At 35.7% G+C, this 18,713-nt stretch overlaps 2 protein-coding genes across 2 annotated transcripts in view; one reads left to right on the top strand and one right to left on the bottom strand.

Annotated features, from left to right (window-relative positions):
* The window catches only part of PGM2L1 (phosphoglucomutase 2 like 1), a 75,312-nt gene that overhangs the window by 17,731 nt on the left and 38,868 nt on the right, over nucleotides 1-18,713 (bottom strand). The window contains exons 2-5 of the mRNA XM_036861830.1: nucleotides 16,329-16,496; nucleotides 9,893-9,999; nucleotides 9,093-9,177; nucleotides 5,591-5,674 (exon numbers count right to left, since the gene is read on the bottom strand). Of these exons, the coding sequence (XP_036717725.1) occupies nucleotides 5,591-5,674; nucleotides 9,093-9,177; nucleotides 9,893-9,999; nucleotides 16,329-16,496 (444 nt within the window). The remainder of the gene's footprint in view (nucleotides 1-5,590; nucleotides 5,675-9,092; nucleotides 9,178-9,892; nucleotides 10,000-16,328; nucleotides 16,497-18,713) is intronic.
* On the top strand, nucleotides 12,073-13,393 carry LOC118898972 (short/branched chain specific acyl-CoA dehydrogenase, mitochondrial-like). Its single transcript, XM_036859852.1, has one exon. It carries the CDS (start codon nucleotides 12,073-12,075, stop codon nucleotides 13,357-13,359), a length of 1,287 nt encoding a protein of 428 aa, XP_036715747.1. The 3' UTR covers nucleotides 13,360-13,393.

Below are 18,713 nucleotides of genomic sequence, written 5' to 3'. Positions count from 1 at the left end.
AGTAATAATTCCACAGGGACTTTTCAATAAAATGATCCGGTATTATTTTCTCATTTAGAAGTATACTTTAATAACAATACAAGTAAAATATAATCGGGGCATCATTATGACAATGTTAAAATATGCATATACCATAATGTACAATCATAATCTTAGATCTATAGCTAAATATATACTAAAGAAGATCTAAGAAACCATGGAATATCCATAAAACTTGATACTATGAAATTTTAGCATTATAAAATGGTTCTGTTATATGATAAAGAAGAAATTATTTTTCAGCTATAAATTAAAGTAGAATTTATGTCACACTAAATAAAGTCTATTCCAGCAAAGATAGTTAACATGCTAATTATTCCATACACATTTCAGTATATGTATTTTCAGTATTTAATGAAAATACATTTCATTAAGTTGTCAGTTTGTCAAGTAGCCTGATCAACAAGACAGTAGGAACAGTTAACAAAAAAGCAAGAAAATGTATTTCTATAATTCACAGGATCTCAAGGTTAGAAGGGACTCTGCTTAGGGAATATCTATACCAACTTCTCCCATGTATTTGACATGAATCCCTTCTACTGCATCCTGAAGGAAGGAAAGAAGAATACTTTTGAATATATACTATGTACAAAACTCTGTACCAAGCAATATGGTAGACTACATGACCTAAAAATTCTCACTCTATAAACACCTCAAGATGCTAGATAAAGTAGAAAAAGTATTATCTAAAATGCACAGCTTGGTTCACAAGAAGGAAAGGGAAAACTCCAGGCATTGGGAGAAAAGGAAAGAATGGAAAACCAGAGTGATAAAGCTGTGGGCTGATGCTGTGGCCAGTTAGGTTTGGGAACTGTTCGTTTATCCGGCTCCTGGGTGTTAATGCCCATGTGGAAGGTAGGGAACTGGAACTAAGATGCCCCTCTTAGTGGAAATGTAGAATAGAAAAAGTTCTGCCCACTATTATTGAAAGATGATGAGGAAGCATGTCTGTTTCTTCCCAAGTTCTGGGTGATTAAAAAATTTCAAATCTGAGATCTAAATTAACACAGAAATTGCTCCCAGTCAGTGAAACTCCTGAGGTTCCTGCAGAAATTTAAAAAACAAAACCAAAAATTGCTCTTAAGGGATGCTCCCACATTCCAAGCAACCAACAAGATTCTGTCCATAGGCCCTGAAAGCTCTTTATGAAAATTTATATAACATGAGAAAAAACATCTTGGCCTTTCTCCCTGCCTTGCATGTGAATGTGATGCCTAGAGCAACAGCAGCACATATAATGGCCATGTTTGAAGAAAAGGCCAAAAACACTGCAGAGGTGCCAGGCCCGACAACGCTGAGCTACAGAACCATGCCAGCAGCCACATACTTCTGGATTTTTTGTTACGTGAGAAAAATAAATTCCTATCAGCTTAAGCCACCTTTGTGGGTTTTCTGAACCTGCAGCAGAAAGTATCCCTACCTGATTTAGTAACAGAAAAATCCATGCCACAAAATATACCCAGGAATAAACTTAAAAAGAAATGTAAAAGATAAAAAATCTTTAAAATGTTACTGAAGGGTCTAAAAGAAGTCTTGGAAGAATAGAAAGATACATTCTGTTCTTGAATAAAGAGACTCAATAATATGACAAAAATATTGAAGCTCCCTAAATTAATGTACAAGTAAAATATGATACCAATAAAAGTGCCAAAATAATTTTTCCAGATGGAAAAAAAATACCATAATACCATGCATGGAAAAATATCATAAATAAAGTCAAAAGGCAAATGATAATATGGGGGGAAAATACCTGAAAAACAGATGACCAAGAGCTACTTTGGAGTTCCTACAAATCAACAAGGAAAAGAGCAACTACCCAAGAAAAAAATGGGCAAAACCTTTAACAGACTTTTCAGGAAAGGAAACACAAATATCATATAAGTGTATGAAAAGAAGCTCAGCCTTACTCATAAGACAGGTACAGATTAAACATAACATTTCCACATATCTGACTGGCAAAGATGAAAAAGTTTGATAATACAATAATGGACGGTGTGGGATAAAGACCCTCATATTATTGGTGAGAGTATCAATTAGAACCACCACCTTGAATACAGAATGACAAATTTTATTTCATGGTCCCTTTGACTCAGAAGTTTAACATCTAGAAATTTATTTTATAGCTCAGCAGGGCCACAGAAATATAATGTGAGCCACAATGCAAGCCATATATTTTACATTCTTTTATTGTATTAACTGTCCAAAATCTGGTGTGTAGTTTACATTTACAGAACATCTCAATTCAGACTAGTCATATTTTAAGAGTTCGATAGCCATAGGTAGCTGGTGGCTATCAGTTTGGACAGTGCAGCTATAGATAAGAATAAAAACAATAGGTAACATTTATTATTTACCGGAGCCAGACACTATACTAAGCATTTTTCATGCACTATCTCCCTTAATCCTTACTCTCACCCTATGATGCTGGTTCTAGTATTATTCTCAGTTTGTAGATGGAGAAACTAAAGCACAGAGAAATTAAGTAACTTGACTTAGATTACAAAGCTTCTGAGTGGCAGAGGTAGGTTTCAAACCCACCCCATAATTCTCTTAACTGCTATTCCATACTGACTCTGTAAGTCTACTTGTACATATGAACAAAGATGTATGTAGAATAGCATTCACTGTAGCACTGTTTGAAAGCAGCAGATCAGAAACAAATGAAATATTCATCAACAGAGGACTGGTTAAATAAATTATGACTCATCTATATAGGTTTTTTTTTTTTAAAGGGTGTTGGATTTTTTTTTTAATTTTTATTTTATTTTATTTTATTTTATTTATTTATTTATGGCTGTTTTGGGCCTTCGTTTCTGTGCGAGGGCTTTCTCTAATTGCGGCAAGTGGGGGCCACTCTTCATCACGGTGCGCGGGCCTCTCACTGTCGCGGCCTCTCTTGTTGCGGAGCACAGGCTCCAGACGCGCAGGCTCAGTAGTTGTGGCTCACGGGCCCAGTTGCTCCGTGGCATGTGGGATCTTCCCAGACCAGGGCTCGAACCCGTGTCCCCTGCATTGGCAGGCAGATTCTCAACCACTGCGCCACCAGGGAAGCCCATCTATGTAGGTTTTTAAAGATGAATGAGGCAAACCTATCTATCTATAGAGGGACTGATGTAGAAAATGATCTTTAAGGCTGTTTCACACTGTTGTGTGAAAAAAACAAGGTGCAGGACACTATATATAGTGCCCTGCCATTTTGGGGGGAAAAAAAAAGGAGGAGTGACCAATACATGATTGGTCATGATTACACATGTATAGACTCTCTGGAAGGAAACCAAAACCAGAAACAGTATTTGCTTCTCAAAAGGGATACTAGGGGAAGGGGGTGGGAGAAATACTCCTTATTGTTTAACTTTTTACACTGTTTAACTTTCATACTTTTTACCTTGTGCTTATATTGAATACTTTAAAAAAACAAATCTTTGAGGGTCTACTATGTGACAAGTATGTTCAATGGCAGTAAATATCCAAACTAAGTCCCTCCACCCATGAGCTTATATTGGGGAATGGGGTGGGGACAGTCAAATAAACAAGTCAATAAACAAACAAGATAATTCATCGTAAAGAAAGCAGGTAATTACAGATAGTGATAAGTTTTGTGAAGGAAATAAACAAGATGAAGAGAAGGTCACTGAGGGAAGCCACTTCAGATAAGGTGGCCAGGGAAGGTCTCTTCAAGGAAACAACATCTGGGCAGGAGCCTGAAGGATGAAAATAAGCAAATTTGCAAGATTTGGGGAAGAGAAATTCAAGCAGAGGAACAAACAAAAGGCTCAGAGTGGGAAAAGGGTTTGGTATACTGAAGGAGCTGGAGGAATGGAAAGGAGCTGCAGTGTGACTGGGACGTACTGAGCACAGGAGAAGAATGAATGAAACAAGGTGGAAGAGGCAGGCAGGAGACAGTCCTGTAAGCCCCAAGGTAAGCAGTTTGGGTTTAGCAGGAAAGTTAACATGACCTGTTTATATTTTAAAAGATCATCTGGCTGCTTGGTGAAGAATGGACTGCAGAGGAGAAAAATGGAAGCAGGGAAGAGACCAGCTAAGATGCTGTAGTTCAGGCGAAGACAACAATGGTTTAGAACAGTGGAGGTAGAAGGTACTGGCAGAAGTAAACATATTCTACGTATATTTGGATGTTTATGTAGATACATATGGATACATATATATCTCAAATTATACATACATATACATTTGGATGTATATGTATAATTTGTAGCACCTGTTAGTAAATTAATGTCAGGAGTAATCAAGAATGAAGTTTGGTTTTTGTTTAGGTGGGTGGTAGTGTGAATTTACAGAGATGGATAAGACTCAGGGAGGAACACATTTGGGTGTATATGTGGCAGGTCTGGGGGGAATCAAGACCACTGTTTCAGAGACACTCATTTTGAGATGCCCGTTAGGCATCCCAACAGATGTTAAGTTGGCAGCTGGATTCAGGAGTCTGATGCTCAGAGGAGAGATCTGGGTTCTTAGCTCTCTTTGACAGTTAACCTCTCCCTCCTTGCAACTCCCTTACCTCTTTCGTTTTTATCATACCAGTCTCTCCCGGTCTTTGTCCTATCTCCAACTCCTCTTCTTTCTCCCTTCACTTGAAGTTGATATTCCCTAGGGTTCCATTCTTGAGCTCTTTTTCTAACCTACACTGTCTCTGGGCTGCTCATCCAAATAAAGAATTTCCAAATATTCTTATGTACTCTAATACAATATGTACAGTGATCCCAAAATCTGTAACTTCAGCGCAGATTTCTCCCCTGAGCAACAGATCTACATATTCAACTGCCTACAGGTCATTGCTGCCTGTTTGACCCACAAATCCCTCAGACTTAATTATGTCCCAAACTAATTAATTATGCTTCTTCCCTGCCTCTATAAATGGTAACACTACCCATTTAGCTGGCCAGGGCCAAAATCTTAGATTAGTATTAAATATTCTTTTCCCCAGTGAAACAGAGCTTAGTGTGCCTGGAGTCTCCCTACACAAGATGAAAAAAGAATATAAGATCATGGACTCATCAGCTAGGAACCCCAAACACTGGTTCAATACTGTGCCATATCTTCTGTTTGCCCCTCCAGAGCCACTCTTCACCCTTCCCCACCCTGCTTTCTGCCATGAAGCCTGACACATCAAATAGATCCTGTGGCCAATAGGGAGTCCCAGCAGAAGGTTGGAGGGAGAGGAGAATGAGGTCAAGATACTATTCCTCCGGCTCTCTTCCATCAAACTCCCATTTATTCTTTAAGTTCTTGGTACAAAATGACTTTATTTCTGAAATGGTAGAGAGGGTGGATTTGGGATGGGTTGGGGAAATCAAAGGCAGTAAGATATCAGAAGTAAAAAGACCATTGAAGAGACTTTTGTAATAGTACCTACTGAAACGTAATAAGCGCCATTAGGGATACACATTCTTTGAGGGGTAGCCTCAATGTTTTTATCTTTCTGTTCCCAATGTCTAACCCTGCTCCCCACTGTAGAAAATATACTCAGCACATATTATTTAAATAAAATAAGAACTATGAAATGACCAAAGATGAGGAGTCCAAGGTTTACCTTGTATCCATTGTCTTCTTTGCGGTTGTGAGATGCAGTAATCATCACACCTGCAACTGCTTTGAGCTCCTGGACTGCATATGGCTAAAAGAACAATAACAATAAATATTTGTTTCTTAGCTACTCACACATCTGACATAAGAATAACTTTGATTACATAATTGGAAAAGACATTAAGATATAAATAGCCTAAAACCTCAATAATCAACTCCAGGTTCCTTGGGTGGGATATAACTAAAGCCACCTAAATATTAGGTCATCAATAACCACCTAACTGTTAGACTGAATGGTTTTTTTCCCCTCTAGTCTCATTTAACTTAGTCCTATAATTATTTTGTTCATTTAACAAATATTTAACAAACACCTAATATATGCCAGATACTCCACAAGACTCTGGAGATATGAGAGGGGAATATAATCATAAAATATTAGACCTGTAAGTAAATTTAAGAAATCATCTAATCTATCATATTTTACATATTTTACACACTGTATACTGTTTATCCAACATTATATAATCATAAGGGAGAATATATAAGAGTAGAACTTAGGTCTCTTGCCTTCCAATTTGAAGATCTTTACATATACTCTGTGGCCTCTATAGCATATAAAGGTCAATTTACCATCTCTCCCAAAGTTAATTCCCTGGTTGAATTTCCCTTTTTCTTTGCAGTTATTATTTATTTGCCTAAGATGTTCTCCATATTCCTTCTACCATCACATCCAACTTCTCTTCTCCTGGCCATGGGTGGGTGGACACATGACCCTGATCTGACTAGAGTAACCTATTCCCTTGATGATTTAACTCAGAGACTGGCTCACAACCCAAGCCTGGTCAGAGTCTTTCTCTAAGATGTCTCTGCTATAGGTAGTCAAGGAAGATTGCCTTTTGACTCAAAGACATGGTGATAAAGGGTGCTAAAAACAACTTCCCTAGAAGCTAGAGCAAATCTACCTGCAATAAGAGAGGAAGGCCAACACATAGTTACAGCTGGAAATGGTAACCCAGTGGCAGACTCCTACATAAATGTTCTACATTTCTGGGCCCTCCCTGGTTTCTGTCATTCGTTAGAGCTAATTGTTTAGAAATTCCTTCAATTCTTTGAGCCACTCCGTATATTTCCAATAAATCACTAGTAACAGTTTATAGAGACATTATCTAATGGTCAAACATTTGGTAAAACTTGCCCACAAAATCATGTGAACCTGGCATTTTTATTTTGAGAAGATAAATAAAAACCAGTTCAATTTCTTTAGGACTATTCAGGATTTCTATTTCTATTTCTTATCAGTTTTGATGTATTAATTATTCTGGAAAATTGGCCAATTCTCCCAAGTTTCACATTTATTTGCATTATGTTATTCAGAATATTGTGATTTTCTTAATCGCTATGTATTTATTATTCACTCTTTTACTTTCTTTGTCTTTTTTTTCTTCAGCACCCTTGCCAAAAGGCTTTGTCTATTTTATTAATTGTCTCTTCAGAGAGCCAACTCTCGCTTTTGTTGATACACTCTTTTCTTTGTTTTCTATTTAACTGATTTTTCCTCATATCTTTATTATTTCTTTTATTTTATTTGGATTTATTCTGTTTTGGTTCTAACATACTAAGTTAAAGTCTTAGCTCGTTATTTAAAAATTGTTTTCCTAATACATTCATTAAGACTATAAATTTCCCTTTAAGTAGGGCTTTAGCTATATCCCATAGTTTTTGCTATTTATTGTTTTCATTGTTGCTTAGTTTTAAATACAGACAGTCCTTGCTTTGCAAAGTTCCAGTATACATGAATTTCTGATACCATATTTTAGTTAAATAATACCAGTCTCCCAACAACATGCTCAAATTTTAGTTACCATGCTATACTGCGAGTAACTGCATCAAGTACAAACCTGGCTGCTAGCTCTTCAGTCTGAAATAACTGTGTATATAAGAGATCCATCATGATTAGTAACCAATCATGTCATCAAGTCTGTCAGTGATTGGTCACTGTGCATCTGTTAGTCAGCTCTCTCACAGACAGCAAAGCATGTAGCTGTGTTGCCTCATCTCCCAGTGATATATCCATGTGACAATTTTGCAAAAATGGATAACTGAAAGAAGGAACCGGCCAACAAAGATGAAAGTGCAGCAAAGAAACAAAAGTGATAACAGTGGAAGTGACATTTGAATCGACCATAAATGGAGTTATAGAAGAAATAACCGGGAACATTGACACTGCTGTCATTCAAGAGACTCTAGATGTGCAACCAGATGAGCTTAGTGAAGGTGAATGTATGGCTATAAATGAAGGATGTGGTTGTGATGAAAGGGATGAAGCTGTCCCAGAGGGAGTGATACTGGCAAAAAAAGGAATTCTCAGAGACATTTTATGATACTGAAAGTACAAACGATAGGGAATTCCGTGATGGTCCAGTGGTTAGGACTCCACACTTTCACTCCCGAGGGCCTGGGTTCAATCCCTGGTTGGGGAACTAAGATCCCACAAGCCGCACAGCATAGCCAAAAAAAGAAAGAAAGAAAGTACAAAAGATAAAATGTGGAAAGCTGATCCAGACTTAGAAAGAAGTGTGATAATTCAGCAAGGGATAGAGAAGATGCTTGCTCATATTGTTAAGTTATATGACAAGAAGCAAGCACTGGTCACAGTCTTGATACATTGCATTACAAAGAAATAAAACACTACAGTGTTTTACCACTTCTAATGTTTTAAATTACAGAGTAGCAAATAAATATTAGTTTATTACTTTTTTCTTTTCTCTGTACATTTTTAATCAAGAGAAAAGGTATATTTAAGGTTTTGACAAAAAAATTTTAAAGGTCACAGAACAATCATAATTTCCCCCATTGATAACTAACATTGCTTTGCATGGTTTTAGCTTACACAGTTATCTTTACAGTCCTGCACTACCATGCAAAGCAAGGATGGCTATAGTTTCTAATCTTCATTATATCTTCCTTAATCCATAAATTACTTACAAATGTCTTTTTAAAATTCCAAACATATGGGAATTTGTGGGTTTCTTTATTTTAAATCTTATTGCATTGGGGTCCAGGGCTATGGCTTAATAAGCAATTCTCTTGTATTTGTGAGATTTCCTTTGTGACCCTATTTGGTAAGAATGAGTATCCTACCATCACGGAATACAGGGTTTACACACAGACACACACACACACGATTAAGCACGCTAATTGTGTGTTTAAATCTATCCGTAATAATTTTTGCCTGCCTGATAAATCAGTTTCTGAAAGAAGAGTATTAAAATATCCCACCATGACTGTGGATTTGTCAACTTGTTATAGATCAAATTCTTAGGCGGTTCGACACATGCTTGTTGAATGAAAATAAATTCAAAGCAAAATTTGTTTTCTTTAGGTCCTTCATATCACTTAATACAGAACTATATGCATGACAAAGATTTAAATCCTGCTTGATTTAAGAAATCTTTTCAAGAGCAATCTTTTTAATCTTTTCTGTACAATCAGTGATACAACACACTTACTACAAAAGGCGTAGGAACATATCTTGAAAAAAGGTACACAGGAACATCTTTGGCCAGTAAGACTGCAGCAGTGAGTTTAGCAAGCCTAAAAAAAAAGAGATTTCACTTGGTCCTTAGCTTTACATACTTTTTGAAAACCAACCTCCCATAAAATACATGTATTACAATTATTCTGAATACACAGTAGCATAATACAACCGATTCTTATAATCACTAGTTATTTAAGATTCATACTCCAACTTTAAAATGTTAAATAAGATTTTTTTGAAAAGGAGTAACAAGGAACAGAATTGACATTTAAATTTCTTCCTTTTTTCTCATTCATCTTGTGATGGCTCTTTTAATAAGAAATAAAACATGCAAAAGGCAAAAAACATGGAAGAAAGTGAAACCAGAGACTTTGATAAACACAATATGCCTATTTACCCCGTGAAGAAAAAGTATCACTATATCATGATTATCTATGTGTGAAAATACCCTAAAACTAATCAAATAGGACTATAATGAGAGAATGCAAGTTACATAATCCTCCTACCCAGTGCCTCTGCCAAAATATTAAAATCATCACATAGTCTATGTCATTCTAAACACTAACTCTAAACATTTAGAAATTTACTCCTTTCTGTAAAAACCAAAGGTTATCTTTGAAATGCTTCTATTTCAGCTCTAAAATAAACATTAGCATGTGATCACAGTTTTTTGGACAGCTTCCTGTTTCAGAAATCCTACAACTGGGCATAACATTTTTTTCAAGGTTTTATTCCAATCCAGCTTAATCTCTGAAACAATTAACACTGTACCTCTGGCTGCTGCAGCTGCTAGTTACTTGACCCCGGGTGTCATACCCAACGACAAAACCTCTTTGCTTGAAGTCTGAGAAACATCTCTCAAGGTATTTGTACATCCCCTGAAGCAGATAAACACAGAAAATTAGTTCCTGACTAATGCCTGCATTTTCGATGACTTAAGGGCTAATCTTTTTATGTGTGGTGTGCAGCTTATTGGCTCTCAGGGAACTGGCTTCCTCCTTTTGCCCATGTTTACCAATGTGAGAACAACAATGTTCAGTCCTCAAATGTGAGATGATAAACACCTATTTCCTGGAGTTTCAGACACATTTAATATCACAGAAATATCAATTACATAACTTAAATCCAATACGATACATAAAACATTAGGGAAAAAAAGATGGGACATGAGAGTCAGAATGCTAAAAAAAAAAAAAAATTGTTAGAAGAGCCAAAAGAAATTGTTTCTTGCCTTAAGGCTCTAGAGAACAAAATTTTGACCATGTTAGGCCTTGCTAAATCATAAAATTGAAGCTAACCAGAAGATTTGATCTAATTTATGACACAAACATTTAAAATCAGCAACATAAACCTTCATTAGAACATTTCTTAAGATGGCTGATCCCATTCTTTAGTTTTAAAATCTCACAGAAAGAAAATCTCATAAACGAGGAAAATTTGCAGTCAAGGGTGACAAAAAAATGAAATGAAGTATTTAATATTGAAAATATCACAATAATAAGCCAAAACACCATTTAACTATCTTATGAATGATTTGCTAACTTTAATAAACACTTCCGTCTGTAAAAATAACACTTCATATTGCTACAGTCCTTTTAAAACTACTTTCTCGGATGTTGCCACATTTAATCCTCACAACAACCCCCAAAAGAAAGAAATGAAGATACCAGTTCTATTTGTGTCTCTGTCTTTCAACATTTCTTCCAAAAAAGAGGAAACAAAATAAGATTGAAGCTCCATTTAATGACTTACCCAAAGCCATTCATTCAACCAAAACTATGTTATACTGATTTATTGAAGACCTACTATATGGCAGGGACTGCTAAGTAACTATGTGGCAGCACCAAATGAGACCCCAGTGACTTCTGGACCTTTCTTTCATGGTTCTTTCAAGTATAATTATTCTTCCTAACCTACTCCCTACGAGTGACTGTGTGTGTGTGTGCGCCCAAGCATGTATGCAATATAGCCCAAATTGACTAGTTTCACCAACTTATTTATTTCTAATGATGATACTATCCTAAAACCTCACAGAATCTCATTCTTTGATGTAAAAATCCATCTTCTCTTATCCCTCTATACATAGGTTCTGAAAAAAACTAGGGTTTAAGAATTAGATTCCATCTGGCTTTTCCACTTCAAATAATGGAATCTCAACTCCTGTAAAAATTTGCACTTCTGTAGAAATTGATTTTCAAACACCTCCTCCACTCCTTTTTCTGAAGTCAAGGAATCTTCAGTTAAAATGAAAGCTTATAAGGAAACCCAACATACAAAAAAGATGGAACTGAAGCATTTCTGGACCAAGAAAAGAAAGGGAATGGGGGCAGGAGGAGGCAAGTATCCTACCTATTCAGTCATCTTGTCATCCTTTGTTCCTGATCCCCTGCATTAGCCCCTGGATTTAGAGAATTCCCATAGAATAAAGTTAAAGGTGATTTACTGTTTGGCAGTATTGATTAGAATTATATCTACTGAGCAATTCTCTAGTTCAGAACTATTTTTAGTATATGCTAAATGCATTTTGGCCTCGAAAGTGGAGTTCCTTGAAACACTAAGGTTGATTCACTGGAAAGAAAAGTAATTTGTTTCTAGAATAAGTTGCATAAAAATGGGGAGAAATAAAACAAATTGTATCATATCAACACTGTCTTAACTCTCAAAATATATGGGAAACCATGTTAAAAGGAAATATTTTCCACTAAATTTTCCAAATACTCTGGTTAACCTTTATCAATGGCCATATGCCAAAATGAGCAATCACCTTCTTTCTATCTAAATTTGTTTCTTTGTATTAAATGGAAATGTCAATATCCATTTCCTGGTTTCAAATGCAAAGTAACATTGTCAAGAAGTTGACAATGGCAACCAAAATAGCTCAATAAGAAAGTCAGGAGAGCCGCTTCCGGATCCTGGACAGCGCTTGTCCTGGGGCACAGAGGGAGGGAGCCATGGTTCGGCTGCTGCGCTGGGGCGCGCTGCTAAGAAGAAACTTCCCAATTTGCCTGTCTTCCTGGAAAAATCCTCCTCATGTCCTAAAATCTTCCCAGTCAGAAGCTGGACTCAAAACAACAAATAAGGGCCTACCCTATGCCCCTCTGCAAACATTTACAGATGAGGAGATGATGATAAAGAGCACAGTTAAAAAATTTGCCCAGGAACAAATTGCTCCTTTGGTTTCAAAAATGGATGAAAATTCAAAAATGGAAAAATCAGTAATACGAGGATTATTTCAACAAGGGTTGATGGGTATTGAAATTGACACAAAATATGGAGGAACAGGAGCTTCATTTTTTCCCTCTGTCCTAGTGATAGAGGAATTAGCCAAAGTTGATGCATCTGTGGCTCTGGTGTGTGACATCCAGAACACAGTAATTAACAGGCTAATTGGAAAATACGGAACAGAAGAACAGAAGGCTATCTATTTGCCCAAGCTAGCTACGGAACAAATGGGAAGTTTCTGCCTTTCAGAGGCTGGAGCAGGTAGCGATTCATTTGCTTTGAAGACCAAAGCTGATAAAAAGGGAAATTATTATGTCATCAACGGGTCAAAGATGTGGATTAGCAACGCCAAGGATGCCGGGCTCTTCATGGTGATGGCAAATGTAGACCTTACTCTTGGGTATAAAGGAATTACCTGCTTCTTGGTAGATCGTGATACTGAGGGCCTTCATATAGGGAAACCAGAGAACAAAATGGGAATCAGAGCTTCTTCTACCTGCCCATTAACATTTGAAAATGTCAAGGTTCCAGAAGCCAATATCCTGGGACAAATTGGACATGGCCATAAGTACGCCATCGGGGGTCTTAATGAAAGTAGAATAGGAATTGCTGCACAGACGCTGGGACTGGCTCAAGGATGTTTTGACTACACTATTCCATATATTAAAGAAAGGGAACAATGTGGCAAAACAATATTTGATTTTCAAGGGCTCCAACACCAAGTGGCTCACATGGCCACCCAGCTAGAAGCTGCAAGATTACTCACATACAACGCTGCAAGGCTTTTAGAAGCTGGAAGGCCATTCATTAAAGAATCATCTATGGCCAAGTACTATGCATCAGAGATTGCGGGCCTAATAACTGGCAAATGTATCGAGTGGATGGGAGGAGTAGGCTACACCAAAAATTACCCTGTGGAAAAATACTTCCGAGATGCGAAGATTGGTACAATATATGAAGGAACTTCAAATATCCAGTTGAACACCATTGCAAAGCGCATAGATTCAGAATACTGACAGCCATGGGAGTGGAACCCCTCCCTGGTGTCACTGGTGTGAAATTTTAAACTATTGTGCCTTGTTGGGGGCTGCACTGAATGATCTTATTTAGGTCCTTCACCTTGGATCTGGAGGTAGACCTTTCCTGTCTCCTCTTTCCAATCTGCTTAACTTAGGCGCAGAAAATCATCTTTAAATTTTGGGAAGAAATGCATCCATATTTTCTCCAAAACTATTTTTAAAACTCTATATGCATTATCATTTTAGCTTCAGGGTATACAGAATTTCACTCTATTAGAATTTGGAAAAATGAAGACAATATAAGTATTTCTTGCAGACATGGGTATTTTATATCCCTGTCATTGTGCATCAGTCAGAGAGACGTTTGTGATAGTTGGCAATTCTATAGAAGAAATAGATTCGATTCTAAGTTGCTAAACTAGGTAGCAACTGATAAAAATTTATTTAGAAAAATCTAAAAGTTTTAGTTCTGAATATCTGAAAATGAGTGGAAAATGAGAGTATAACTCTGTAGTTTATATAATCGAAGAAAGCATTTCAACAAAGGAAAGCAATATAATTTGTTACTATAATTGACCAGTATGAAAGGTGCATTTCATTACGGTTTCAGTAGATCATTTTAAAAACAAGTCTCTATGTTAGTTTTCAAGTATGAAGTTTAAATAATTTGGTTTAATAATTAGAATATACTCAATATTGTAATATTCATTTTTTCTGTCTTTAAATTGAATACTGTTTTCTCAAACTTAGTTATTGAGCTTTATCATGAATAGTAATTCAGAAATTATATTTTGGTTCAATGATTCTCAAGAGGAGATGTCTTGTCCCCATAAAGAAGTGTATTAAAATCTTGTAAGGAATGAGGGATAGAAGGGAGCTGTAGAGCTCAAAAAGCATATTTGGTAATATAAAAAAGGACATTTCTGGGAAGGCAAAAATAAATCTGTTGTTTTACAGTCAAATTATGGAAAGGCAAAGCTCAACAAAATATACGGCTGGCGATGCCATTTCTTCAGTATCAGGGATTCTCAATCAGAAGAGACCTTGTAGGGTACAGGTCCTCAGTCCCCTCAGGAGGGAGGAGGACAGTGAAGGGTGAGTGTTTTACATTTTCTGGAAGGGAGCATGGGTTAGAGATGCTGGAAAATGTTTCAAGGCTCATACAGTTGCTTAAAGTAATCACTGCTGTCAAAAGGGAAGCACTTTAGTACTTTAATGAAAGGATAATATTTATTAAGAAAACTTGACATTTTCAAAGTAATTTTGCTTTGCGCATTCATGTTCATTGAATTGGGTTAATTTCTATAATGGATACCACAGTTAAATATTCAGAATTGTGTAAATACAATTGAGATAGGAATTACATTAAAATATTAGGAAGAAATACAGACAAATTTAGACCTTAGATCAAAAGAGATAAACTCTACTTGATTTTCAGATAGGGTTGATGGAAGCCAGTCATTCAGTGTTTTAGAACAAAAAGACAGTAATCTGATAAGGAAAGTAGGGGGATGGAGGAAATGCCCTAAAGGGGGGCTTGGACATCTTTAATTTCTGTGATTATGTGAGAGAGGTGGACTTTTCAGATAACGGAATAGAAGCCAACGTTAGTAAAAAGAATCCCAGCTTCCTCCTGTAGAGTTACAAACACGTGAAACTACAATAAGCCTCCTTCAGATTAGCAGCATGAGAGAGGCTCCCGTGTACATCTAGACCTTGAATTTATAGTTCATATTGATACAGTTCTAATTGTGTGTATATTTTTTGTGTAGGTTCACAAATAACAGTTGAAAATTAATTATGTATTGTAATTAATATCTGTACCTGCCTTCTTCTGTTAGTGAATGGTGTTACTGTACCATTTATCAAAGAGGATGTTGGGGGTTTTCCCCATAGTTCTTCCATTATAGCTTTTCTTAATAACCATGACTTTGGGGGTCTTGAATTTGTATCTGGTGGAAGACAAGCTTGTTTACCTCCTGAAGCCTGTCATTACTGTTTGTTAATTTGAGGATAGGGCTGTCATGGGGCTCAGAAGGAAGAGACTTGAACACAAGCAACAAGTTGTATTTGTGTGGCAGAGCTGGACTCAACCCAACTGCCAAGTTAGTATTGTTAGACATTTCACTTTACAACAGTAAAATGAATTGGTGTCAAAGCTTTTAGAATTATGGAAAGCTAAATCTAGAAAGAGTTTAGAGAACCATCCAGCCAACTCTCTCATTTTAAGAGTGAAGGATTCATATAGCCCAGAATACTTTCCCAAGGTCATCCATCCAGGGCCAAAGATAAGACAAGGATCCAAATGTACTAGATCCCAATTCAGTGCTCTTCCTACTGTTTACTACTGTCTCTGTTCAACAAATTTTGGATTTCATCCTTGTTATGTTTCAATACTCTATTGATTTATTTTAGGTTTAACTGATAAAGAATTAACATTTCAGAAGTGTTAAGATTGATCAGTGTCGTTATTACATATATTAATCACCTGCCAAACACACTGGCTATCCTAGGATGTAGCTGGTATGCCAAATGTAAAGATTATTGTGTGTGATCACTTGGTTTTATGATTATGATGTGTTTTAGTAAATGCACTAGTTATATTCTTGCTGATGTATTTTTGCTGATCTTTCATAAAGTGAAACTTTTGTTGTAATGGTACGTATCAGACTGTAATCAGTGTTACAAAATCAGTATTCTACGGAGAATGAAAAAATAAAGCACTAACTGGAAAAAAAAAAAAAAGTCAGTCTGTGACTCTAAAGATACATAAATGACCTCTAAGATCAGTCTTGTGCAAGACCAAAGGTCAGAATTTATTCTACATTTTTTATTTACAAGAGAGTATCTTGCTGGATATAAAGCTTTTTTTGTTTTTGTTCTTTTTTTTTTAAGAAAAGAAACTAATTTATAAAGCAAAAAAATAGAGTGATAAAAGTACACATATTATAATTTATAATACTTACCTGTGTTGATTGTATTACTGTAAGATCATTAATATAGCAAAATCCTGCCCCCATAGCAGAACGAAGTCCTGCAGTCCCAAAAGTCATTCGGCAACAAAGTCTATCTCGCAGCTCCTTGTTCATCCCATTCCTTAACAGATTTTCAATTTGCTCTTTTGTTTTGGGATTCTATAAAAAAGATGTATTAAAAGTAAATCAGGATCACAAGTAGAGTCCTAATATGAAGCCCTTCTGAGGAAGCAATAAGTATTATACATACATAACAAGGTTCTACGTTGACTATAAATTCCACAGTGCTACTTATTATTATTAGTATGTATAATAAAAAAACACCTGCCATTTATTGAGTCCCCAAAGAGGCCAGACCCTATTGAGTGTGATTTACATATCTCTAATTGTCATATTTTTAAAATAATATATTCAAGAATTTTTTTAACAAATTGACAAGAGCTATGGATCCAAAATAAACCTCTTAGTCAAAAATGATATCAATTAAAGTCTATGTTAAGTTTTAAAAGAAATATGGAAGCTATTAGATAAATGCCATCAAAACATGCCTACTAAATAATTCCTAAACATCTGTAGTTCAAAATGGCCAGATAAGCCTTACTGCTCTTTAAAGTCACAGAAAACCGTTCAATTTATCTACAGCAAAAGTTGACCATGAAAAGGTCTTAAGTGTTAAATGTGGACTTGGTTAAGACTGAGAATGAAAATTCAGTCCAAATCTGGCTTGTGAAGCAAGACATGCCAACATCTTTATTTTAGGGTTTGTATTTCATTAGCACATACTTCAACTTATTTTCATAAAGCTCAGGGTGCCTATAACTGAAAACAGAGCTTCACAAATGAGTAGTAAGTTTTGAATAGAAATGCAATTACAATAAGAATAAAACTTAAATGGAATTTTCCAGTATTTTCTTTTTAGGAGAAAGAGTCAAATAATAAGAAAATAAGGTAAAGCATAACTTCTCTCTTCCATACCATACATAATATGGATTTAGTCCATACTAACTGCATAGATTGTCTACATCTACAGTCACATAATGACAATGAATATTCAGAAAGATAAACCAAGGCACTTGAAAGATGCTAAATATTAGAGTATATTTGTACTTGTAAAGAAATAAAATCATATTAATATATAATTTAAACAAAAAGGTATTCTGGGGATAGTGGAAATTAAAGTAACCAGAGGACATGTCACAAAGTAATGAGAAGCCAAGGAAATTTTGATCAATTGAAATTGTAATCTGCTTAAACTAGATAGATGTTAAAAAAAATGTGTATACATATATATATATATATATATATATATACACACACACACACACACACACACACACACACACATATATATATAGAGAGAGAGAGAGCGCCTTGACTCAAGGAGTCTCTATTTCATAAATGGCACAAACCAACAAATATAGAGCCTACATTAAAATATGAATAGCTATTAAGAGAAAAATCTAAACAATAAGATTATCTGGGGTACTATATATTATTCTAATGTCTAAGATATCGCCAGATTTGATACAGAGGTCAGAGACTTGAGAAGAGTTAACATTTAAAAATAGGTTATAAGAAAGACAAAAATTGAAAAGACTGAAAAACTTCAGTACTATAGAGGGTACAAGGCAGTGTCATACAGTTAGTGGCATTGAAATTGGTTGAAATTGGGATAGTCTTTTTAGAGTGATTTTGCAGCAATTATCAATATTTAAACTGCATATGCTTTTTGGCCCATAGATTTCTCTGTCCACAGTAATACCTTCACATGAACAAGGTTCATTCATACAAGAATATTCACTGCAGTATCTTACTGGTAGTAGTATTATTACCATTGTATTGATGAAGAGATTAAGGTTTAGAGAAGGAGCCTCGTAACACTGAGCTAATACTGGAAGTCTAGACAGGATTTGAATCCAGGTTGGTCTGGCTCTAAAGCCTATACCATCTCACTATAAACAAAATAATTATGTAGGGCAGGTTAATAATGCTTCTAATAATAATTTAACTCCAGCTACAAAGCAAAAAATATTCCTTTTTATTACAGCTGTATAAATATAAAAATGATCCACCAGACATGAATGCTATTAGGTTACTGAGTATACTTCCTAATATTTATTGCACAGCTACTAGAGTAGGGCCTAAAAATTCTATTTTCTGTTATACATCACAACCAGTTCTAACCTAATTCCTCATTCTGAAAAAGCCTGTAAATTGGAGAAAAATAAAAATGGGTAAAGAATCATGATGCATTAGAAATAAGCAAATCTTTATGGTAAAAAGAGCTAAATGACGAGGTGACAGTTATTTGAAATCTACTTTAAAGTCAGATTTCTCTACTATTTCATAGCTAGACATTAAATTAGATGTTGATGT

This window comes from Balaenoptera musculus, chromosome 8 (assembly GCF_009873245.2).
Source record: "Balaenoptera musculus isolate JJ_BM4_2016_0621 chromosome 8, mBalMus1.pri.v3, whole genome shotgun sequence".
NCBI lineage: Eukaryota > Metazoa > Chordata > Mammalia > Artiodactyla > Balaenopteridae > Balaenoptera > Balaenoptera musculus.
Note: the sequence above shows the minus strand (reverse complement) of the source record. Positions and strands in the feature narration are given on the sequence as shown.